Source organism: Amphiprion ocellaris, chromosome 12 (genome assembly GCF_022539595.1).
Source record: "Amphiprion ocellaris isolate individual 3 ecotype Okinawa chromosome 12, ASM2253959v1, whole genome shotgun sequence".
NCBI classification, from domain to species: Eukaryota; Metazoa; Chordata; class Actinopteri; family Pomacentridae; genus Amphiprion; species Amphiprion ocellaris.
The window spans coordinates 30091739-30118708 of record NC_072777.1 but is presented as its reverse complement, the minus strand read 5'-3'; the positions used below and the strand labels follow the sequence as shown (position 1 = coordinate 30118708).

At 38.6% G+C, this 26970-nt stretch overlaps 1 protein-coding gene across 4 annotated transcripts in view; it reads right to left on the bottom strand.

Annotated features, from left to right (window-relative positions):
- Positions 1-26970, bottom strand: part of LOC111573798 (MAM domain containing glycosylphosphatidylinositol anchor 2a) — a 270997-nt gene that overhangs the window by 25229 nt on the left and 218798 nt on the right. For all 4 annotated transcript variants that reach the window (XM_055016253.1, XM_055016255.1, XM_055016252.1 and 1 more), the window contains exons 13-14: positions 10146-10166; positions 6087-6242 (exon numbers count right to left, since the gene is read on the bottom strand). In XM_055016253.1, the coding sequence (XP_054872228.1) occupies positions 6087-6242; positions 10146-10166 (177 nt within the window). The remainder of the gene's footprint in view (positions 1-6086; positions 6243-10145; positions 10167-26970) is intronic.

Genomic DNA, 26970 nt, shown 5'->3' with positions numbered 1-26970 from the left:
AAGATTTGTCATTAGGAAAATCAACATTAATATATTGCAGCTATTTCCCATCAAAAAAGTCTCCTGCAGACTGTCTAGATTGAAAACAAACATCTATTTGAAGCATTTCTGTGCAAGACCTTCAGCAGTCCAATGTTGTATCAAAAAACATACAGAAAATTTGAAAAACACAGGGATAGATTTGCATTTCCATGGTATGTGAGTAAAGAGCAGCGATGAATAAACAGAAGTCTTCATAATAAATACAACAAGGTTTCATAAAATTATAATCTGCTAACTCTACAACATGCTTCTGTTGGAAAATATGAATCAAATTTACATCTCCACTGTGACTTTCTCTGTGTTACTGGACGTTGTGATGCAGTAAAAGGATGTTTGGGGATTGATGCCTTCCTATAGCACTTTGGGAATGTGATTGATTGTAGACCTACAGCCACCTCTTTATTAAGATGCCGCCTCTTTGTCACAAACCATTTGCCTGATGAAGGTCGAGCACCTGAAACCTCGAATAAATGTATTTTTGCAGGTTGGCCTGGGTGCAGGAGTATGTTAATATACATTCATTTCATAAACGTGAAGCTGCACTGTGCATCATTTAAAGGATAATTCTGATTTATTACAACTTGTTTTGTTTTAGTTTACATCATTTATACAAGTAAGCAGCTCAATTTGTTCCTCTGAAGAGCTTTATCTGGAGCTAAATTGGTAACAAGTCACCATTACTTAACATTAAAACTGTTTAAAAGTAGGTGAAAAGGGTAGTTTTGGTGATAGTTTTCCATTTGTCTTTGCAATTTTTCCAAATAGGCCAGTCTGACACGGGTTTGTTTATAACTCTTAAGGTATCTTAAGGTTTCATTTTCTCAGTTAGTGATGCAATCAAGACCTTGATTGCAACTGCTTCAGGAAACTCCTCCACATGGTAAAGACTCATAAACTCCCTCAGTCATCTGTTTAGTTCATATACAACCATATTTTTGTCAATGGCAAACATGCCAACTGGGACTATAAAAGGTTAAAACAAAAGAGAAGAGAAAATAATGCACTTCTATAACACTTTGTAATATTTTATAAGCTGGCAGTTGTAAAGGTCCTAATGTTGTTATGCCACCTGGAAATTGTTAATCCTTCAATAATCCGGCTTCTTCATGGAAATTTTACATAAAATATTACATTAATAGGTTGTCTTATTATACGTTTCCCTGTACTCTCTTATTTATCTGGCATCTTCTACCTTGTTATTAATGTTTTTTGGGTTATTACGACTAAAGTTTTATATACTCCTGATTATAATTTACACTTTTTTCTTCTTTTAGTAATTTATATTTGTACTGGTAATTCTTTATTTCAAAGGGAAAGCACTTTAAGTCACATTCTATTGTTGTCAAGGTGCTATAGAAATGTTTATTTCTTGCTCCATCACCAAATTGCCAGATTAAAGTATTTAACCTGGTGAGGACACTGTTATTATTACAGATAGAAAGGATTGACACAACTATTACAATGCAAAGATCCAAGATACAAACAACTAGAATCAAGCTTTATGATGATTAACTTTTCTGCATTTTTGCTGAAACGCTGCAACTGTAAAATCAGAGATTTGTCTGCATCTCTGAATGAGGAAAATTAGACTGATGATGGATTTCAAAAAAGCGGTGGCGGCATTTAAAATGCAGTTATCGCACACGAGGAAACAACAGGGGGTCATTGTGCTGCTCTTTGTATGTCTGTGGCTTCAGGCAATTCGTCGTGATAAATGCCACATCAAAAAACAGCAACCGAAGTCAATTCCTGCCAATAGCAATGTTAAAAGCAGTCAGTGGTTCATTACTGTGTGGTTGCAGGGGTAAACAAGTTGTCGCTGTTGAGTGTCTGTTCAATCTGCTACAGCCAACCCTGCAAACTCAGCCTCCGTACTGTAGCTCTGTAGACGCTATCAGAGCTATGGAGCAGGAACAATTTTACATATAGATTTCTGCTAAATTACACCTGTGATGCACCACAAATACATTTCCGATCAACATATTTACAACATTATATGTTTATTAAGTTAGAGGAACCTGTCACCCAGAAAATGGAGGAGAAGCTTGTTGTGAAATTGTCGTATTTTTACCCACACCAGGATCTTTTTCTAAACCTAACCAAGAACTTTTGTTGGGGTAGGTACTAGTTTTTTTTTGCCATCACTGGGCAAAAGTTTCATTCCAATCTTTCAAGATTTTTTACTCTTCAAGTAGTCTGAGAGGAAACTAGACTTCTGCACCTCCTTCTGGCTCTGTTTTCAGGTTTTCAGGAAATGTAACCCACAACTGGAGACAGGTCCCAACAGACCTTTCATCCAGATCAGGTAAGACAGTATAAAGTGCAACAGAGTTGGCTATGGGAGTTGATACGTGGGAGGATACTCCTTCAGGAAAGTGAAACTTGAGATAAGCCACTTGGGAACGTTGACTTTTAGCTTGACTATTTTGAATCATGTGCATATGTCTGTGCTCATCGGGTTGAAGGAATTTGGGACTTTTCAAGACTTCTGCAGCATTAATTCTGATTATCATTGTGGAGGTTCATAAGAATGATGAGTTGTAGACTCCAGTTAAAACTGGAAACACTTCCTACTACTTCACACTCTTAGGAGGAATTCTTTCAAAACTTACAAGAAAATTAAGTTTGAATATCTAAGAACACCATTTTTTTGAGACAGGATGAGTAAATGTAGTGGAAACATAAAATGTAACTATAAGCCATGTATGTATGCATCTATTATATTTTTTGCCCCTGATTGCATTCCAGTCATTTAATACTTAAGTATCTGCTGACAGAGTTCAATTTTAATACCACTTTCCGAGACAATAAAGTATTGTAGAATAGCTGTAGTACCTTGCTGCACCAACAGGTGGAGCTTCTTACTGTTTGATACTTTAGTAACCCCAGCAAGTGACCATGAGGGCTCCAGGTAGTACCGTGTTTGCAAGCAGACAGCATTGTGGCGATTAAACTAGCAACGGGCACCATGACAAAGACTTCTGTGAAGCTTAATGACCTCCGACAAGAGCTCATAAATTGAAGATAAACTGGGATCAACTGGGGCAGTACTTCTAAATCCCAGTGGTATATTTCCAACAAATTCACCTTTGTCACCCAAATTGTGTGTTTATTGACTAAAACAGCAACAACAGCATAGGGGAAACATACATGGGGTTCAATTTGTGTGATAAATTCACCTGTTATTGATTGATAATGCTGCAGATTATTAAGAAAATTTTTCGAAATTTGCAATCCTAGTTTCCTGAAAAAAATGGCGCTTTCTCTTCAGGGCATCTGTGTAATGTAACCAGAGGGTTAGGCTTCTGTTCATGATTTTATTTGCTCTAGTATTGATCTTTGAGACTGGATTGGGCCATCCCTAACAATTACAGTTCAGCATCTAATCATGCCCTGTGGTCGTCTCAGGATATAGAACAAAGTGACTGTGCCTGACTGGTAAATTTCACAAACAGTGGATGAGGTCTTTCATGCACCAACAAATGATCTGTCCCTGTAGACACTGTGATAGCACGATGGAACTGAAACCTTTCACATCACAGATAAGTAGCAGGACTTTCTATGAAGTTCTCCTCTTGCTAATAGTCCAGGGCTAATGGACATTCTAACAATGAGGTTACACTTTCTCCCTCCGTCTGACAGTTGTGGACGGCAGCAGCAGTGATGCCTGTGAGTCAGACTCTCCTCTGATGGTGTCTGAGCGAAATAATCTGAAGCCGAGCCACAGGCAGAAGGGAAGCTAACTTGTTAGCGGCTCCACACCCCTCTGGCCAAAATCAAATGGAATATCTCCCTCAGTTAAATCTCATATCAGATAATTATACGCAAAGAGGAATGGGGCTGGTAATGAAATGCTGGACATTTCGAAACCATTAGGTGATTAAAGCCAATGCATTATTTACTGCTTCAGCTGCTGCTGCTGGTGCCACAGTGCCATAATGGGCACTTATATTCCACCACAGACAACTTCTATCAGAGGACTCACGGAATCCTCTAATGGATTCCAACATATCCAATTTGGTTAATTCTTTATTTATTAAATTACTGAATAATGAATACCTGTACATGCATGCAACATGCTGAATACTAAATCCGCTGTGCGGCGGGTTCAGGCACCATGGAAACGGCAACAGAGGCTCATTTACAAGATCATCTTGAAAATAAATGATCAAAGCAGCTCATTGTGAGATTGTGGCGCATCAAGCAATTGGTGACACAATGAGCACAGCTGAAATCATCTATTATGCAGTTGGAAACACTTGAATCGCTCAAACTTATTCCAGTGATTCAAAAAGTGGCACTTGTAACCGCATGTTTGGAAATAACGCTTCAACATAATCAAAATGCTACGTCGCTAATTTGACATCTTGCCACATCATTTGCCAATAACATGATAGTTGCAATGTTTCCCTGAGCGCTGTGGGAGCTCATGTACTCATGCATAGATTACATAAGAAATAATAGAATGGTGTCCGTTCAGATGTGTGCATTCGACTAACTTATTTCCAATCCAACAAGCAGGTTTACTGTTCTCAGAGCTGACAGCTGGCAGAAGTAATCACTGAGACCAGCTGTGTTTTATTTCTTATTGGTGCATACTTTTGCAATATCACTGTTCAGCCACACAGATAAATCGCCAGCTGAGAAATGCACACATGCAGTTTACAGCGATGACAGAGGTGGATTTACTGCTGAAAATTCATATTACATTTTGAAACAATGGATTTTTGGTTTCAGGCAGATGGAACAAAAGCAGATTTCTCATTTCCAGCAATGACAGAGGATTTTGTCAGCTAAAATGAAAACTGTCACAGGCAGATTTTATCAGTGCGACTTCCACACTGTGTGAAAATATTGCAAAGTGGATGTTTGATGGTCAGTTTAATGCTAAAAGAAAAAGAGGCTGGACGTTTTCATCATCCACTTTACAGTCCGTAAATGGAGCATTGTTTTTTTATTAATGTTGTTTTTAGTTGAAAACCTATTTCTGAAGCATCAACTCAATTAAAAATTTAACTTACAGAAAATTAACCCTTCATAAAGCATAGAAAAAATTAAGTATTGTACATTTTAAAACCATTTCGAAAATGACTTTTTCTTATGTAACCCTGATTAGCCTTGGAAATGATGCTATACAGTACTACTGCAGGTTGTAAGTTTACTTTTGGATTTATTTATTTTTTTTACATTTGAACTGATAGATTGGCTTAGGTTTTGTCTGATGTTCACTTTCATTTACTGCTTTTTAGTTGGTTCAGTTCAAGCACCAAAAAGCATTAATTACTGCAATAAAACACACACTGTTACTATGCTGACTACATTACAAAGCTAGATTTTGTAGTTTCCAGGGTGAGGAGTACATTAGCTATTTTACAGCACTTATTCATACCAAAGACCAACATTATCTGGGTTAATGTTGACTGGAATGGATGACAATTTGCTGCTCTACTGCCACACATGTAAGGGAATTGATATGCAATAATGCCATTCAGTGGGTGGATAACACCTTAAAATTGTGTGTTTCTACAAGTGAGACGTACAAAAGGGTTGTGACACATGGCTGGAATATACTAAGCATTCAACAAATTAGAGAGTCCTATTGTAAACTTTTCCGAAGTTATTTTTAAGATAATCAGATGTGTGATCAAACTTTCTACCCTTGTGGTGGTATCTGAATAGCACTTTTTATACAAACATTTCTAGGGCTTAATCAGTACATTCAGAATTAAAAGTAAATTTAAAAGCTGTCATGAAGACTGTTGTGCTCATCTGACAGAGATCATAAAACACAGCAGTCGACTGAAACAAAACAACAGCTAGACGATGCAGCTGTTGCACACGTCATATTTAATTGCATTAAAATCCCGACTCCTCTCTCGTTGTGTTTCCTCCTCCGCTCACATCTCACATGGGGAGGGATGAAGACAAAACTGGAGCAGTCGAGGAAACTGAGAAACAGGAAGAGCTACATCTGTGCTCTGATTGGACAGTCAGTGTTTGGGGGAGGGGTTCACAGCAAACAGGTGTAAATTAGATGTGCTCACCTTGTTTGGAGCCGCTGCGGTCGCCGCTGGGACCGGTGTTGGGCGTGTACTTGGTGTCGCGAGTGGCAGCGCTGTGCCTCGTCCAATCAAAATCATCGTTCTTGTCCTGGGTGAACATGCAGATGGGCTCCTCCTCAAAGCTGCAGTGGAACTCTCCTGCAGAGCCACAGAGCAGAGCCAGGCTCCAGCATTCACATCATTACAAAAGAGCGAGAGGCTACACGGTGCCCAGGAGCTACAGCACTGTGACACCCACTGTATATTTATGAGGTTTCCTCCAGTGTGTGTGTCTGAAGGCGGAGGGGGGGTATACAAGAGTCTAAATCCTAATTACACCGTGCAATCTGCAGAACACAACTTCTAAATTAAGACGTGACCTCTCGCTGACTGGAGTTGGGGGCGTCACTGGAGGGCTTTAGGATTCTTCCTGACAGCAACATGCAGTTTGGTTTAGGATGGAGTGAAGAAACACATTAACATCCCACTACTGAAGCATGATGGATAACAGTCAATAAACACATGCAGCCTCGGTGAATAAAAACTAAACTAAATGTCATGTGTAAATGTCATTATTTTCAAGGGAGTAATGATTTTCTCTGTGTTGTTTGACACAGTAACATATTGGTCAGTGCTGAACAGATTTTTTGCCTGTTGAATGTTTGAGAAGGGATATTTTCATTTTACATGTGATGTGAAAAACGATTAAATTTTCCATAATATACAATAATAATAAACATTTACATATATACACTACCAGTCGAAAGTTTGGACACACCTCATTCAATGGTTTTTATTTAATTATTTTACACATTGTAGATTAATACTGAAGACATCAAAGCTATAAAATAACACATATGAAATTATATTGTAAACAAAAAAGTATTAATTTTCAGTATCAATCTACAATGTAAATAATAATACAAATAAATAAAAAGCATTGAATGAGGAGGTGAGTCCAAACTTTTGACGATTACTTATTACCTCAGTATAACTTACTTTGTATTGCTCTAGTCTTATTTTAGTGTACATTATATATATTATAGTACTGTATTGTGCTTATATCTCATTGCTTTTCTACTTTTGAAGGTACTGTATTTCTTATGTTATGTCAGTTTTTTCTGAACAAGAATTTAGAATAAAGTTTTATCTTATCTTATGAAACTAGTCAAACTAAAATGATCAAACCAAAGCTTCTTTTGCCTTTTAATTCTCACTAATGGTATCTAATTCTACACATTTAACAAAAATATTGAACTTCAATTCAACAGCTTCGTCTACGAAATGAAAAATAAATACTTCTGAAATTGCGATAAATGTGTGATTGTTTATCACACTTTTAATAATGTGTTAACAATTTTTATGTCAAAATATTACAATTTTCTTTAAGAATTTGTTTTAGAGAGTAAAAGTTTTCAATGCCAGTTTATAGTAGACATGCAAATTTAAACTCTGTTTTCCCAGTTTTATAGATATTTTGTGTGCTTTGTACAGATTGAAAAAAATCCAAAAAATAAAAAGGAAAAACTTTGCAAAAATTTAGATTACGGTTACTGATTCACAGAATCAGTTCAACTCCTTGTGATTCTTTTTTACAGGATTGCAAGTAAAAATGAGGCAATTGTCCTTGGATGTTTTGCAGCATCTCAGCAGCAGAACTCTGTGTAATCAGTTTTTAAAACTGACACCACCTCCCTCCTTCTCCATCACTTTCCATCTTCTGTGTTAGTGGGTGTGACATTGAGCGCTCTCCACGCCCCTTTGACTGCAATTTTTAAACTAGTCGAGTGTGCCGCGCGGGAATGAAAGTGTGGGTTTTGTCACCCTTTAAGAAACACAAAGAGTAATTGCTACTCTTGCACGAGGTTATGACGGCTTACATGTAGGGGGAATGTCGAACAGCGAATATACTAATGAGCAGCTGGAAATGGCACACATGTGGAGGGTGAATGAGGGAACCGGCACACTCACTTTAATGAAGGGGTAGCTGCAGGATCAACAGTGTCAAAAGCTCGATTTAATGCATGTAACAAACAAAGCGAAACACCTAACCAGAGGACACGCCGCTGCCCGAGTCCTCAAAGAGATAGTAAACGGGGAAGCATTTAGATTCAGGATGCAGGCATGTGCTCTGATAAATATTCATTGATTTATTAAAACGTAGCTGGGAGCAGTTTGGAGTGGTGACCTTGAGAGGAGCAGGAATCTGCAGCTTTTTTTTCTAACTCAGGTAATGGAGGTAACAGAGACAGAGGTGGAGTGTGGGTGGATGAACCGAGGGATGGAGGAGGGCAGTGATGCTGTGAGGCAGACGAGGAGGAGGTGGAGGCCGAGTGGGAGAAGTGGAGGAAAAAGGGGGCCGGGTTGGAGGCACTCTTGACTCTTCCCCCTCACAAAGCCTGCAGATTTAAATGGAAGTCTGGCTCCCGGCGCTAAGACATTAACGCCCCCATCCACGGCGAAGCTAAACTAAATGTTTTCGCCTCCTGCGCCCCGGGAGAGATAGGAGGATTTGGAGGAAGGAGAGGAGGAAGAGGAGGCGTTGTTGCAGGTAAGACAGTTTCCTTCGGGGATTTGGATAATGATGCTGGTGATTAGGATGTTTGTTATTATGCTGGCGATGTTTGCGTGAACACCCACCAAAAATACATATCTGTATAAATAAATAAAAGCACAACACAACGGAGCAGAGCGGCACGGCAAACAATGATTAAGTGTGGATTCTCAAGGCGTGAATAATGCGAATTTGTAAAGTTTCGACAATGAAATGCGTCATAAATGAGACTAAACATTAAAAGAATATAAACACATACGGCACAGATCCATGCATAAGTAATGCTCACAAAGCACAAAGCGTTGCAACGCACTCACACACACACACACACACACACACACACACACACACACACACACACACACACAAAACCAACATCCAGTCTTATGCAAACACAGCATCCAAAGTGCAGAGATTTAAAGCTCCCAACATGTCAAACAGCCTGATGCAGGTTTACTCAGGATTCCTGCAGGAAAATGCTGCATTTCATACTACATTGAGCTCTACTTAAAAACACGATTAAACTGAAATATTATTGAAATTGCATTGAAGCTGCAGCTGCAATTTTGTGATAAATGTGAAATCTGTCACAATATATCATTATAAACGTGTTGCTACTGAGATGCAGCAGCTGATGAATCATATTCTCCAGATGGAAAGGAAGATGCAGCTAAAATCTGATGACATCTGGATTTTTATGCCAGTAGAAAAGAAGGGCAAACATGACCTTTTCCACTCAAATTACACCTGTTTTTAGTGTTATCAGCCCATTAAACGGTCTGTAAGGATCTCCTCCACCTTCTAGCAGTGCATTAGACACATTATCACCTCATTTACTAGTAATAGAATTGCAATTTTGCACTTACAAATAGAAGCAAGAGTTCACATTTGGAAGCTGAAGGGAACATAAGTCAGCAGACTTTCACCCAGGCAACCATGTCTCCACAAAATTACATTTATTTACAACTAAACTGCTTTTACAGATACATTTTAAGGGTAAATGTACTATGTATTTATCAGTGATGGATCACAAATGTTAAAAACTAAAGGTTAAGTTAAGTTTAGACTTTTGCTTTCATTCACTTGGTGTTTAGTTGTGTTTTCTGTTGGTGTTTGGTTAAATTTAGGCACAAAAACTCATAATTTGGGTTAAAATACACCATTTTATGTTACAAAACAGATTGTACATGCACTTATTCACGCAATGGCAAGAGGTTGAGACACGAATGTCTATTTATCAGTGATCAGAATAGACAATAATGTGCCTTTTAGGAGATGGAGAGGGTTCCTTCTGTCTCATACATATTGAAATGATGTACAGTGATAACATCGATTTAATCGGCTTAAAGTCGTGACTCATGTCTATCACAATAATCCTCATGTGACTCTTTTCTTGCATATAGTTCAGCCCTACCTAAAAAACGCCCTTCCAGTGCTGTGTAAGGTTGTGTTGAGGTCTCATACATACATAACATCCAGTGTGTTTGTGTGAGGTCCAGATTACTTACGCAGGTGAGGGTTGATGGGAGCTGTGAAAGAGAAAAGCCGGAGACAATCATTAGTACAGAACATCCTCGCCGTCTGTCATTACGTAAAACACTTATTAAAAAGGACACACACAGCGTGTTGAGAGCTTGTCCATGTGTGTGTGTGCGACAGGTTACACAGAACGGTACAACAAGCTTATACATGGCAGCAGATGCGATTAACCTTTCGTCCTGCTGTCATCTTAAATTGTGGAGCTAATAAAAGCCAGCATGTAGGAAACTGCGCTTAGAGATGTCTGCAAATATCTTCCTGTCGTATTAAAACACTGGGAGCCTTCATAGCTAAGCCCCAAATTATTTATACTCATGCCAATTTTGATTAAGGATGATTTTTTTTGTTGGATTAATGGATTTCTTTTTGTTGGAAAATACATGAATAAGTGACAAAAGAGAGTAAGACATTGTGTTGGAGATGCAAATTTGACATTTTTACAAAAATTGCAATATCACTGTCAAAACCTTTTTTCTTTTTGCCACAACATCCCAAAATCCCAGTTCTACACTGGTATTTTGCTCCTCTTTGTGTCGATCTCCAGGTCTTTGAGGCTGGAAGGCTTCATCTTCGTCCCTCTGGTCTTCAGTTCCTCCACAGATCCTGGAGAAGTTTCAGGTCTGGACTCTAACATCTTCATCTTGTTTTCTGTTTACCATTTCTTCACCACCTTGGCACTTTGTTTCACATCATTCTCTGGTTGGAAGCTCCAATGCTGCCCAAGGACAAGTTTTCCTGCAAACTGCCTGATGTTTTCCTCCACAATCCTAATGTCGCCCTAGTTTCTCATGATGCCATTTACTTTGATGAAACTTCCCCAAAGCATCACCGTTCCCACTACTCCCATTTCCAATGCTTCTACTTTCTTTTTGTGTTCAAATAATTGAATTTTAACTGACAACCAGAAGTCTTCTTTGGTCTGCGTCCATGGTAACCAGCCTTGTTTAGTGTCTGAGATGCTGCCACCAGAATTTCTTTGATTCACAAGGATGCTTTTGCTGCTGATCATCGTATTCTCTCTATTTTTGTCTTCCTCCTATCCACTTTGAGATTCTTCAGTGTGGAACTCCTTGTACTTTGTGAGGATTCTTTGCACTATGTCCACTGGACCTTGAAAATACTTGGATATGACTTTATCGCCTTATGTCATCTTGTGAGAAGCAGCAGCTCTCTCAGTAATGGACCCTAATAGCAGCTCATTTAGCTCTTTGGTTTTGGCCGTGACTTCCAATTCACTAGTGAGAACTTCCGCATCACTTTATAGTGTATTAGAACATGGTAGAAATCACCAGGACCATTTGGACGTTTGTAGAAGCTGTCTTTTCTCTTAAAAATGTGCCGCCATTTCAAGGGGCCTGAATGATTTTCGACAAGTGAAAACATCTCTAACACAATGTCTTGCTGTCTTTTGTCACTTTAAATGCCATTTCCAGGCACAAGAAACCTATAAATCACATAAAGATTCACTGTATGTGTGTGCAGGCTCCATCTTTTTGTTTTAGAAGTGTACAAACAGCAGTACAATGGTTCAATGATTTCTGAGGAGACACAAAGAGGCAGCAACTCTCTCTCAGTAATGGACCATAATAGAGGCTCATTTAGCTCTTTGGTTTTAGCCATGACTTCCAGTTGACCAGTGAGAACTTGTGCATTAGTTGCTCTCAGTTTCTGGTTTATTAGAACATGGTACATAACACCAGGACCATTTTAACAGTTATAGAAGCTGTATTTCTGAAAAAATGCAGCAATTTAGTAAAATTTCAGTAAAAAGCCATCATCAACATGTTTAACACAATGTCTTACTGACTATAGTCACTTTTATGCCATTTCCTGCCAATTAATCAAAGAAAAACTAAATGTGAATGCATGTTCCATCTTTCAGCTCTCCCAGTGTACAAACAGGAGTACAACAATGCAATGGTTTCTGAGGAGACACAAAGACAGAAATGTCTGGGATTTGAAGTGGAAAAGGTGACAGCAGTCATTCTCGGTCTGTTATCTAATGTAAAAGACAGAGGGATTAGGAGGAGCGGCCTGACCACATTAATAAGCTTATAGCGCAACTGCTTATCATTACTGCCATTTACCGGCATTGCTGATGTTCTTGTCCAAGGTGACTTCCATTTAGAACGCTAAGCCTATTTTGCACTTCCATTTAGAAGCCAATAAATCACAGAAATGAGTAATAATCATAAGTGCGTCTGCTAATCGCTTCCACTGCAACATCTTTTCTTACCGTGATTTTCAAAAATCGTCATTTGGGAAAACTTTTTAGATCAAATGCACCGTCCGGTCGAAACACATGCGAGAGCTTCTTTTGCATTCTGTCCACTCAACTGCAGTTCAATGCTCCCCTCATTGATAATTTAAGAGGCTACTGCCGCCGCAGCAAACACAGAAAGGTCAAGGGTATCACGCAGAGTTGCAACGAGCCAGTTAGTCAGCAGTTCACTTTTTGCGGAGTAAATACCATTTAACCTGTCAGGAAGATTCATGGGCATTTTCATGATCGATTGCTGACCGAAGTGAGCAGACGCGATACATCAGCTTTACTACAAAACCATGTTGCTGTGTGATTTATGAAACCTCGCCCCTTACGGGGGGAATTGATTTTAATCCAGCCAATTAAAGTGAGTAATAACAAATCATTAGAACAAAGGAAAACATGTACTGAAGAGCGGTATGGTCAGTTGCGGGGAAATACCTCACGCCGAAAATTGCATTTCCAGCGTCGTTGTCGTCGTAAACGCTGTGTGAAAAAAAAACAACCTGCATCTGAGCTTAGTACTGAAGTGGACTGAGCAGAGCAGCGCAGCTTGCAGAGGGAGGAAGAAATCATCCAGGCTGTTGCAGAGAAAATGTTTTAAATGACAACTTACAGCCTCGGGCCTATGAAACGGATGCTGAGTTTTCCGACAAAATTCTAGTCTTTCAGCACCCCTCCTGCTCGCCGGCTCCTTCCTGCAGCCCTCATTCTCCTTCCTGCCTCCTCCTTTCTTTTTGGTTATGAAAATATGTTTCGTTGTCAGTACTTTTCTTTTTTTTTTTACCTGCAGCTTCCGGAGGCTGACTCACTGAGCCTTAGTCCAGATGAATGTGTCTGCTCGGGCGATGGCTCCTGCCCCCACTGAGGAAATCAAGCAGCGCACAGAGCAGGCCCAGAGGCTACTTTACTACTAAAACCCACATGCACTAAAAGATAATTTAGCTTCCTATATGGATGGCTGTGCTGGACGTGGGGAAACAAACTACGGAATAAAGTAAATCGAGTTTTATTGTTGACTCAACCTTCTCAAATAAAGCGGCCTTGGCTTTAAATTCGGCTTCTGCGAGACGGGACTGGACCTCGATTTCTCTGCTGAAATGTTGCTAAAGTAAAAGGTGTGAAGAGCCCCTGGAGCGAGATGCTTTTAAAAAGAACTATCTTGGATTTCTGTCTTAGCGCACTGCTCTCCCCTCCAGCTAAGAAAGCCTCGAATAATGATCGAGGATGAAATGTAATTTTGATAGTTGTCAAGATAAACACTCCCAGTGATCATGGAGTGCAGTGAAGGAGCTTTTCTTGAAAACCAGCAAACCACACATTAGCTGCACGTCTCTCTGACTCTCCCGTCTGCTTTTTTGGAGCAAGAGGACAAAACAAACTGCCGCTTGACGCATGAGTGCCTTCCATCCAGATCGCCTAATTTTGATTGAAACACAAAGTGAGCTGATTGACCGCCGAAGGACGTCGGTCCGTGGAGGCTGTTCCGGATACGAGCACTGACTTCATCTTGGCAGGAATCTCTGCCTACTGGCTCGCGGCTGTTTCACAAAACAGCAGACAATTCTACAGCTGCAGCCAAATGTCCTCATAGACAACAGTGGCCTGGCTGCTGCTGCTTCACCTTCTTCGTCTTCTTTTTTTTCTCCTTCCTGACCTCATATAATCCACCCTCTCCAAGATTCCCATCCATCATGTTTAGGGGGTCTGGGCCGGAGCCACGACGTTTGGAGAAAGGCCCGTGACGGCTTCACAGCTCCGACCATCAGCTGAAAGAATAACAGCGTGGGTAAATGTAATTCAGCAAGCTTTCCTTCATGTCTCCGTGACCGAAATAACAAGAGCAGCATCACACTATTGTGTTCTTCAGCCACACACACTCCCACGGACACACAGCCTGCCCAGGTACGGCGGCATCCTGTGTGTTGTTGTTACAGCAGTGTGAGTCAGACGTAATGCTGCTGTCTGCTCCTTCATCAGAAACAGGATTTCAAGGGGATGTGAAGCATCCAGCTGAGCAGAAGAGAATCCATGAATCATATGAGAGCAGCTGACACAAGGTTTAAACAAATCAAACAGACAAACTAGAGCAGGTTCAGCGTAACGCCGACCCCTGACTTTGAGGCTACACAGATTGGTGTGCTTCTGGTCAGTTTAAAGAAGAAGAAAAGAAAGCTTTTTTGGTCACAAATACATTATTGCACAGCGAAATTTTCCTTTTCTAGCATATCTTACACTGTCAAAAGAAAAAAAAAATCTGCAAAAAATTTCTAAATGTAATTTAATTTAATATACATTATTTTTCCTGATTTACATAAATGTTTTTAAAAAAAGCATTTTTAAGGATAAACATAAAATAATGAAAAATGCTTTGTAAGAACACAGATTTCTGATGTGGACATAAAGTACATTTTTTTGTTGTTTTTTTTAACAGTCAAAATATAAACAATATATATTTTTTTAATATATTATCTGCAATTTGACAAAACAGAAACCACTTGGAAAATAACTCTTAAATTTGTGCAATTTTTCATTCATTAATATAGTTCATTTTCTTTCAAATAATGATAAATATCTGCAAAATATTAATACAGTTTTTCAGATTTAAATACTGTAAAAATAATGTAATTTTAAGGTCAAATTTAAAATGAGAAATTACCATTTGTGCTAATACAGATTTTTCATGTAAACAGTTTTTGCCTGATTTTTTCTTTTGTTTTCTTTTCCATTAACATGTGAATTAATGCTTTTTCTCTGATTTTACTAGTTATTATCTGTAAAAAAAAAAAAAAAAACAAACATTTAAAAACAGTTCATTTTTGTAAGTGCAGCTTTTTAGGAACTGTGGGTCAGAATGGAGGGTCAGCCATGAAGAAGCTTTTCTCAGGAGCCCAACACTTGGCAGCAGTGAGGCTTGAACCAACAACCTTCTGATCAATAACCAAAGCTGCAACCACTGAGGCACTACTGCACCTACTGTGTTGCTGGACTCTTACCAGTTTTTTAGAGAGTCTGGAGTTGTTTTCATGGAGGTCTGTGGCAAAGACTGTTTTGGTGACATGTAAATAAATTCCTGTATTGTAATTGTGTTTTTAATTTTAATAAGAGCTGTTTCTGCTGGTGTGAATATCGGAACAGTGTAGCTGCCTTCAGCATATCACAATTTTTAAACTTGTTTTAAACTCACAGAAAGTGTTTAGTCATCTTGAGAAACCTCCGCTTAGCAGAGTTAGGTGTGAACACAGTGTCACAATTAAGGCATTAAGTGTGTAACAATATTGAAATTAAAAGGACTAATTCCTGCACATTTACTTCACAGACTCAGAGAACCATCCATGGTGTAATTCTTGGGATTCTGGTGTCTTTGTAATGCCTGACTTTTATGTGTGCAGCCTACCTTTTAGACAAAATCCAAATTATCAATGTCTGACATACTGTCTCTTGTGAATATTCATATAAATTTTGATGTTTGGATCTAGAATCCACTGTAAATATACTCCATCTGTCTACATTCATTAGTCTAACGATTTAAATATCATCAATAAGCGACTAATAGATGATACATAAATAGATCTGTATGGATACCAGTCAGTCCATCTGTGATAAAGATGGAAAAACCGAACGCGAACTGGACATCTTCTAGCTGCAAGGCGAAAGTGCTAACCACCAAGCCACTGTGCAGCCCATCTGATAACTATAATATTTGGAAATTTATGTAGCTATAATAATAATAATGCAAAATATGAGCCCATGTGTTCTTCTTCTACTGTGGTGCAGCGTAGCACAGCTGGGAAACATAGTTTAGCACAAAGACTAGAAACAGGGAAATCAGCTGACTTGAATGTGTCGGGAGGTAAAGAAATCCACCCACCAGCGGCTCCAAAGCTCAGTAATTAAAACGTTCGATCTCCTTTTGTTCATAGAGAAAACTAACTGCAAAAACAACGATAGCTCAAAGGTGCTCTGCGGTTCTGAGCAGAAAACTCTGGAGAGTCACTGCCCCCCGGCTCGCTGTTCGGTTGTGTTTCCAGATAAATTCACCGCCTGCTGGCTACTACTCAACCTTTTATAAACTCTGAGCCACACTGAGGATTTTATGATATAGTTAAGCAAAGACACAATTAAACTGAAGATGTAGGTGTAGAAATCAGAGAAACTGTAATCAGATTAGCAACAAAAACATAAAAAAAACGCAAATTAGTCAAAGAATGAAACCATAAAGTATAAGAAGAGCAATTAACACAAGAAGAAAAACAAAACAAATCAAGAGTCAGTAAAATAAGGAAATTAAAAGCTTCAATTACTCTAGAAGGGTTAAATGAGTCAAGCTATAAATTGTTCTGCAGGTTATTCCAGATGCACAGATGTAGAATTAGACTTTCCAAAGTTAGTAAAAACAGCTGCATCTGCAACACGACTCAATTATTCCAACATGTTGGTAAAAGCTTGCATTAAAGACAACAGAGAAGCTTTGCAAGGAAGTGAAAAAAACTGTAAAGGCCTTATAAATAAATAAAACTTGGTGTCTAATAAAGAAAACGTCGAACCATGCAGCTTTTTGCCATTCCAATTACTTCAAGAGAAGCTATAATGGCAGTCGACTGGTTTCCTTCACAGGTGGACAGATGCACCTGCAACCTACATTTCATGGACACACATGAAAGAAGTATTGATCTTCACATCTCACCTCCACTGGAAGCTGAATAAATGTATTTCTTTACATGAAAGTGTTTTATGAAGACAGAACTCTTGAAGATGTACAAGACGGCAGCTACACCACACTCTCTTTTGTACAAGATTGAGCTTTGAAGTATTTTTTTCTTTGCTACGGTTTCAGAGTATCGTACAGTATTTTAACATATCATTGTGAACTCAATCACAGCAGAAATAACCTGTAATAACTGGATGTTTTTGACTCCTTCCATCTGCCTGTCTGGTATTATTATGACTACTATGGATATAATATTTGTTGTGCTTCACTTTTGTTAATGTGGTGAGCAACATCTTCTAAAACTTACATTCCTATCCAAAAAAAGGGGATCCTCAATAACGTTTTCGGGGAATTTTCTACCAGATAACGTTCCTTTTGTTGACATTTCTCTCTTTGTCATTTATTTTCTATATTTATTTATGCTGTGTGGCCTCTAATTTATAAAATTATAGGGTTTGAGCGATATTATTACATTAGTTAGGTAATTTTCCAAAACTGATATCACTGCAGGGTGTTGATATGTATTATAGACAAGTAAGTGGTAATTTATATACTTGTTGGATTTTAACTTCTAAAATATGGATTGCTCAGGTAAAATGACACCATATATAACAGATTATGTTTGTTTTTGAACATTTAATTTTTTTAAAAAACATTTTAACTAAACATTTTTTTATTTGCTATATTTCTATTTTGTCATTTTGTCTTTGCTGTAGAGTGTAGCCTGGATACTCTCTGGTACAGTACTAGATTGTTTGCTTTCTTGTTTCTAAACTGAAGGAGTTACCTGTTGTTACCTGTTGACACAAAATAGTCCCTGGACTATTTTGTGTCAACAGGTAACTTGAAATCTGAGCAGAAGGAAATTATATGTGGAGTTCCCCAAGGCTCCATCCTGGGACCCCTTTTGTTTAACATTTACATGCTTCCACTGGCTCAGATTATACGAAATGACTAAATAAATTACCATAGTTATGCTGACGACACACAGCTGTATATCTCAATGTCACCAGGTGACCATGCTCCCCACAGACTGACTGTCTTAATACCAGCACTGCACTGTCACTCTTATGCTGCACTGGAACTTTAAAAGTGATTTTATTTTATCTCTTTTTTATCTGAGTTTTATTTTCTTTGTTTTTATGACCATAAAATTTCATTTTGATTTTATTGCTTAAATTATGTATTTTTTCTATGATTTTAATGCATGCTTTTAATGTCTACCTTTTAAATCATCTTTGTTATTTATTTTCTTCTTCATTGTAAAGCACTTGTGCTATATAAATAAATTTGCCTTGCCTTTGCCTTATATGAATCAAGTTCTATAATTTAATACACTGTAGGGTCTCAACCTCAATATTGAAACGTGTTAGGTTACTTTGTAATAGCAATCCTATTTATTTATTTTTACTGGAAGGTGCTTTGATGCAATGTTTTTTTTTGCAAATATGCTTTATAAAAATCTTGTCTTGACTCATCTTGTTATATTGCATGTTTGGGATCTTCTATGTTTGTTTGGATTTGTTTTCCTTATTTGTCTTATATGACATTTGTTTTATTATAAAGCACTTTGTAACTTTGAGCATTTGAAAAGTGCCAACAAGTAAAGTTTTTATTCTTCTTCTTTGTCTTATTATTATTATTATGTTACTGCTTTACTGGTGCTCCTTTTCAGACAACCAATCATATATTAGGTGAGGTGGGACTCGTCTCCCTGGTAACACAGAGAATGGAGAAGAAGCTTCAAACATGATGTAAAAATTGGTGCCTAAACTGAATCAAATACCATCTGAAAATGAAATTCAGGAGTAACGATCCTACACTGGACTCAGATCCCAGTCTCCAGTGTTACACCTCCACCTCTCCAAATGCCAAACTTTAACAACAACTATTTGTTAGAATGTCAAACAGGAGAAAATACTTATCAATCAAAACAAAATTGAGAATGCAGTTTAGTTGTACAGGAATGTAACTTTTGGGAAACAGGGTTGATTTGCAGCTGAGAATTTTAAATACAGATTCAATAACATCAGTGTCACTGATTTATTGCTATGAGGATGTTATTTACACTCTAATTTACAGCTTGGATCGGTAGAAGTAAAAATGTGAATATTTGCAGGAGTTTTTAAAGATAAGGAGACACAAACTCACAAGTTCTCTTCTAGTGTCTCTCATCCACAGATACCAAAGTTGTTTATTCTGGCATCCTAGTTTTGCAGCAGTTGCTAAATGAATTTGGTGTTTCTTTTACAAGTTTATCAATCTAGCCCAGGGCTTAAGGAAATTGTTGTCAAACTCAGAAACTTCACTTTGCAAAATTGAGGCAGTTAGTTTTTCAAAACATACAACAATAATAACATAATAAATAAAAGCCTGATTCCATTCTTCGTTCTCTGATTCAAGCATCTAAAAAATGTGTCTCTTTTCTGCTTCATGAAAGTAAACTGAATTGTTTTGGGTTATGGACAAAATAAGATATTCAAAGGATGTTATCTTGCACTTTGGAAAACAGTGCCTGACATTTTTCACCATTTTTGACATTGTATGGACCAAACAACTAATCAGTTGCTAAAATCATCTAATTTAGTGTCAGATTTTGTGGGGTGTTCCTTTAGGAGAGGCATCTTACTGTATATGTCACTATAAGCTGCATAAAAATGGAATATTAGGAAACAGCAACAGTGTTTTACGGAGCCGCTGCGAGGGCTGACAGAAGGCTTAAACATTAAATCCTGCATTTTGGAGAGAACCACAAAAAGAGAGGGAGTGTTGTGAAGAACACCAAACAGATGCTGAGTTTGTCACTGCAACAAAATTTAAAGGAGCATCTTCAGAGCTTGGTGACATGACCATTCTTCATCCTACAGCTGGGGACACTATAACTGCTTTTGTGTTTGCTTGCCAAGTCACAGAGAAGCTGCTACCGTCGGCTTTATGCGCATCACAATGATCGCTTGGCCTGTTGGGCAATGAGGAGAAAAGTCACTCTTTATTTGGAGGCCTTCTGTTAAACGTTGACTGAAGGAAATCAGTGTTTAACCTAACCGCTATCAAACAGATCTTTGGTTGGTTTGTTTCCGTCACTGCTCTCGAAGACTAACCTACCATGCTGGATGTTTGCCGTGATTGGATGGCAAATACACAAACAGACATGGATGGACAAACACTCGGAGACAGAATGTACACTCACTATCACACCTCGGGGTCATGGGGAGACTTCTAACCTGTATGTGCTTTGGATTGTTGGGGAAATCCAAAGCAAACACAAGGAAAATGTGCAAACCATACAAGAGGCAGGACTGAAGCTCACAACCTTCTTATTGCAAAGCAGCAGTGCAAATCCAAACAGAACCCAAATAGAGTATCTACTTTCAAGCAACCATGTCCAACGTTTAGTCACGTAAATAAAAAAAAGACTGACAATGCACTGACTAAACATTTTCCCCAAGCACATCTTGACAGCTAATGTAAAAAGGCCTCCAAGAGTATGTTGGATGAGAGGTAAAATGTCTTCAAGAACCTAAAAGTGCATTTCCTTTCTACTGAAGCTCCGAGAAGAGCAACATTTAGATATGTGTGAAAGAATGTCCAATGTCCACTGTTGGAGTGTTTATAAAGGTTGTTATTTAATCTCTAATTTACCGTTTAAATAGGCAGTAAAAAGGTGTGCTTTCCCTGCAGTTTTTAAAGACATCTCACTCTCCCCTGGAGATAAGGGTCAGGAGGAGCGAACTAACAAAGACTTATTGTATCTCAAAATTGTCTTCAGTGTGTTATCCACAGAGCCCAAGGTTGTTGATTTGTCCTCACAGTTTTGGAGCAGATTGAACTCGAGAAAGGGTTTTATTTCAGGTATGCAGCCTCATAGAGAGCTGTGATGCACTGTGTGTCCTGACACCTTTCTATCATGGCAGCATTAAGATTTTTAGCACTTTCTACTACAGTAGGGTCAACCGTCACTGATCCTCATGCGTCAGTGATACTTGAGCATCCGTGACCCTGTTGTAGGGATCGACTGATATGGGTTTGTCAGGGCCGATACTGATTATTAATGGTCAAGATAAGCTGATATTTAGAACCAATATTACATTAAATGTAATCTTTTAACAGCATGTGATACCAGGAACCTGTCATTCATAAATAGGCAGCTTCATTAATAAAGGTGACTATAGTTGAATATGTAAAATAGAAAAAGAAATTAAATTAGGACGCTTTCCTCTGTGTATGTTGGATCGACAGACATTGATCAGTTTGTCTTCTATAGTTACGCCTGCTGTTCTTTTCTATGTTCTTGATCTTTCACTGTTTTATCACTTTTATTGGCCACTAAGTTCCAAATCTGGAAACAATATTTATTATTGTTTTCCAGACCCTGTTCCAGGGTAATCTCTGGCTGACTTCTAACTTAGTCGATATCTATTAGCATAGCCTTAGCCACTGTGAAAGTAGCTAATTTCCTGGTTTGTGGCAATGGATTTGCTTCTTGTTCAGTCTATTCAGTCTCAATCTCAAAAATATCGGCCACAATAATCGGCCAGGCTGATAATTGGTCTACCCTTCCCCTGTTGTCCTTTCTTGATCCACTTTGCTAACCGCTGCATACCGGGAACACCTGTTGTTTAGGAGATGCTCTGACCCAGTCGTCTAACCATCACAGATCCATATGCTGTCTGTTTTTCCTGCTTCAGACACATCAACTTCAAGAACTGACTGCTCACTTGCTGACTGATATCTCCCACCCACTGACAGGTGCCATTCTAACAACATAATCAATGTTAATTACTTCTCCTGTCAGCGGTTTTAATGATGTGGCTGATTGGTGTATGTAAGCAGCAGGTAGGACGGGACGCAGATGCAAACGTACTTATTTACATTTACTGTAATCACACAGTCATTTCAGCTCACCATAAACTTCTAAAATGGGTCAAACATCGTGCAACAATCTGAATAAAGGCGCTCCCGCTGGTATTTGCTCCCCAGCGAACGTGAAATCAAAGCGATAATGGAGATGGTTTCTGGACTGTGTTTCACCCGTCAGTCAGGGCGTCTTACGGGACACATTCTCAGAGCAGAGTGGATTCAACTCAGACCCACATTAGCCTGCTACAGTGATGCTATTCTGTGCGTGGGAGAACAGAGCAGCCCTAGAGTGATAATTAGTCCAGTCTCTCGTTGGGCAGGCGATTTGCACATCAGCGTTGGCTCTCTTCGACTTTGTTCCTCTGTATCTCCCTTTTCTCCTCGGTCCCAACTTGGCTGCCTCCATCTCTTCCTCCTGCGCCTCTCTCTGTCTTAATTAGCCTCAATTCACTTTGACCGGATTCAATTTGACTCAATTCTGCTGAATTAAATTCAAGGTTTAGCAGGGAGAGAGAACGCGCCGTATCACAAACTTACTACAAAAAGAACAGCAGAAAAAGTTTATCTGCCTCCTCTCTCCCTCTCTTTCTCTCTCTCTCTCCCGTCTCTTTCCCAATTCTCTTTTCAGCAGCCATGATGAGCTGCAGTGGAACTGAATTATTCACAACTGCAGCAGCTCCACTCAGGAAGAACCCAGCAGTCAGTGATAGAAAACAGTCAGCCGGTTAGTTCATGAAAAAGCACATCTCAAGCACCTGTGCATCTGTTCACTGGTGTTGCTGGGACTGCTGTAGATTCTACTGAAGCCTTTGTGTTTGATCCCACAGGCTGAAGAATCTGCCTCCATTTGCACGCTGCTATTTTTCATTCTGTAGAGAAATACAGTTTGTTCTGATGTGCTCTTCCTGTCCGGCCGGGCTCATGTGCCTCACAGAACAAACAAAACTTCACCGTGTTCTTCTGGTTTCTATTTCTGGCTGCTTCTGGCTGTACTTTTTTTTTTTTCGGAGAACCAATCCTGACTTTATCAGAGTTTAACCTCACTTGTTGTTATCTCTGTAATCCTTTTATTTATTTATGCCTTGGCTGTCATGTAGTTTGTGTTCGGTCCTCTCTGTCCTCTCTTGTCCGGTCTCCCTCCGCAGGTGTCTTTTTCTGTTACGCTCATCTGACCCATTCTCATTCCTACAGCATCAAAAACTTTTATCAAAGTCACCAATGTCACAGAGACGTGCACAAGCTTTCATTTGGCGTTGATGCCACCCGTGTCAATATCTGACGCTAAAAGATGTCTAGGAGTTTTTCCAGTTTAAAGTTTTGTTTAAATTGAACTAAAACCAATTAGTTTGGCTTTGCTTAAAGAGTGCAGGCTGGTGTCATACAAAAGCATGTTGTATTTGGGCCTCCAATTCACCCAAACCTTAACCATCTTGCATGTAAACACCGTTGAGTGACACATGGAAGGCGTGAAATGGATAGAAATGACACGCAAAATGTGCCAGAAGCTGCATGCTATTTATACACAATTCCATGATACCACATTAAAAGACTGCAAACACAAATGAACAGCAATCTTAGCAAAGGTCCAAGCTGAAAAATCCAATGAGCAGCCATCATAGCTCAACAGAACAGAGATAAAAATGATTTCTTGTGATTTTAGAGTGCATCATGAACTAACTACATCATAGCAAATGGTAGGACCTTCAGGATGCAAGGAAATAACCCAACCCTGTCTCATTACCAGTGCATCAAATACTGCAGTTTATCAAAGCTGCCGATGTCTCAGAGATACGTAGCTTTTAAGTTTTTCTTTGGTGTTGATGTCATCTGCATCAATATTCAATGCTGATAGACATATAAAGATTCTTCATGTTTATTAGACCTACATTATGGAATTGGAAGAAGCCTGTGGATTCTTTTGCTTGGGATTGTATCATTATTTTTTCACTCAGTTTTGTTTCATTTTGTGATTTAAGGCTAGTTCCTTATGTGTTGTTTGATTAAAGAATCCTAAATAGATGATGATTGAATTCCATTATGCCAAAAATGTCATCAGTTGTATGATACACGTCTCACCTTCTTCATCTGCTTTACAATAACCAAACTGGAAAACATCCAGCTGGGAAACCAGAAGCACAACCTGTGTCCAAAATATTTCTTAAACCTTATATTGGGGCAAACTCACCAATTTTTTAAGCATTTTTTTGGTCAGATTTAACAAGTAATTCTGTACATGCAGTTTTTTTTTTTTTTTTAAATCTCCCAGTCAGTATTCACTATTCAGTATTGCAGCTATGGCTCTCTGACCAAATAACTAAATAATAATAGGGAATAACTGGGAAACAATTGAGAAATAACTGCCCATTAGCGCCATCAAGATGGCTGCACTCATCAAATGGTGAGATTTGCCTTTAAGGACTTTAATTTAAGCTCTGTAATTTCTGGTTTTGTTTCAAATTCAACCTTTCAGCACATTAACTACGTTACAATACAAATATCTCATTGCCTGAAAAAACTAGCAAATATTGACAACTACAGCAGACGAACTTAACTTTAAACTTAAGGTGACTGTTGCTGACATTCATCTAATTTAAAAGGTTTATCATACTACCCTGTACATTAAAAAAATGACAGTGAAGTGTACATAATATGTTCAAATGTGACGTTGAAGGGTTCTGACAACCCAACTAGCAGCAAACATTCCCACAACATTGGCTAGAGCTCCCTACAAGTCTTAAAATTGTTTTAAAGAGTTTAATTCTCAAAGAATTTTAGGGACATTCATCATTAACAATGATGTTCCTATAAGTTAGAAGTTAACTCAGACATCATTTTTTTAAATCCAGTATTCAGAGAATGTTTGGAGGATGTTGTCAGGACCACGGATTATGCTACATGATAATAAAGGAAGAGCATTTTCAAACCAACAAGATGCTATCGAAACCTCAGAACGTTTTTTCCAAAATTATATATATACACATACACTACCATTCAAAAGTTTGGGGTCACCCAGGCAGTTTCATGTTTTTCATGAAAACTCACACTTTTATTCATGTGCTAACATAACTGCACAAGGGTTTTCTAATCATCAGTGAGCCTTTCAACACCATTAGCTAACACAATGTAGCATTAGAACACAGGAGTGATGGTTGCTGGAAATGTTCCTCTGTACCTCTATGGAGATATTCCATTAAAAATCAGCTGTTTCCAGCTATAACAGTCATTTACTACATTAACAATGTCTGTATTTCTGATTAATTTAATGTTATCTTCATTGAAAAGAACTGGCTTTCTTTCAAAAATAAGGACATTTCTAAGCGACCCCAGACTTTTGAACAGTAGTACATATAAAAAAAATAAAGATCTTGTTTGCAATATTCAGAGAATGTCAAGGGATGTTGTTGAAGCATCACATTGTATGATGTACATCTACAGAACATTCCACAATGTTAAAGATAGCAAAGGGAGGGTGTTTTGACTGCAACATTGTTGAAAATGTTTTAGGAATGTTAGTGCATCATGCAATGTCATTATTAAAAGTTTGGAGAACTTTATCCAACCTTTAAGAAGAACATTCCATGAAATAAATAATAAAAAGCAAATAAACATTACTTTGTAGAACTTTGAAAACTCTAGCTGGGAAAGCAGCCATATGTGTGGACTTGGAAGCGATCATCTCTCCTCTCTTTTCTCACCCTTTTTAAAAAACACTTTGCAATTTATTTTTGAAAACTGCTGTATAAATACAAGTATTAATATTTCATTACTGTGGTCCTGATTCAACCAAATTAAACACCATGACACCAGTAAACACTATTACTGTTCTGTCTGGCCTCTCCTTCTGGGCTAAAGCGCAGACAGATTGAACACTTTCAGAGGGTCATATGAGGCTCTGCGAGGGCAAGAACCTCTCAAAATATTTACAACACAAAATTGAAAATGTTACTTGTTATATATATATAAAAACATTCCAGGAGACAAATTACGTCTTCTAGCAAACAAAAACAGCGAGAAAAGAAGGACTCGCAAACAAAAACACACATTGTTCTGGGAGAAACTAAGCAAAGCACAACATGAGTCATCTCTGACCAGCTCTGTTTGTTTCTTGTGATCCAAAGCACATATTTGAGTCATCAGATGCTTCGATGTCATGATGATCTCTCAAGCACAGAAACAAACAAATCAGCCTTTGCCCCACTCCAGGAGAGACCTGACTCAAGTAATAAAGGTCACCAGGAATAGATCAGCATTCATTTGGCTCAAAGTGCAAAAGGAGCGAAGCAAGCTGATTTCAGACTGTCCTCTGATGACTGAACGTGTTAGACGCAATTCAAATTACTTTAATGAGTTCATCTTTTAATGGTCTTTGCTCATACATATACATAACACATCATCATCAGGATCACTGGAATGACTACTGATACCACAGTGAACTTTTCATATCCATCAGTGCTGATGAACATGTGTCACAATCCAGCAGCGCAAACCAGAGCTGGAACTAATTTAGGAGTATTTCTGAGTTAGCTGAAGGATTAGACACCAACTGTGGCTGCGATTCTTCCACCTGTGCAACCACGTGGAAGCCGGAGGCCAAAGTGACTTTTCAGACTCTCTTGTGTCTCCGCTAACTTTTTTTGTTTAATTAGACTCACAACCTGTGCACATGAGAACAAGGAACGTGATATGAGCTCACAGGCCAAATGTCTGCAAGTGGAAAACTGTCGCTGCCAGAGAGGATATGGGCTTTACAGTACAAGCGCATTCCCACTTTACATGAACTCAACAGTCACAGATACCAAAAAACACGTTTGTAAAAGACGTTTTACAGATGCAGTCCGAGAAAGTCAACACATACAGCTTATCAAAGTATCTCGCTGACAGAAATGTCGACTTTCTGAAAGGATTCCAACAGTGACAGGTTTGCAAATGTGACAGATAACCTCAAACAGAACTACAATTC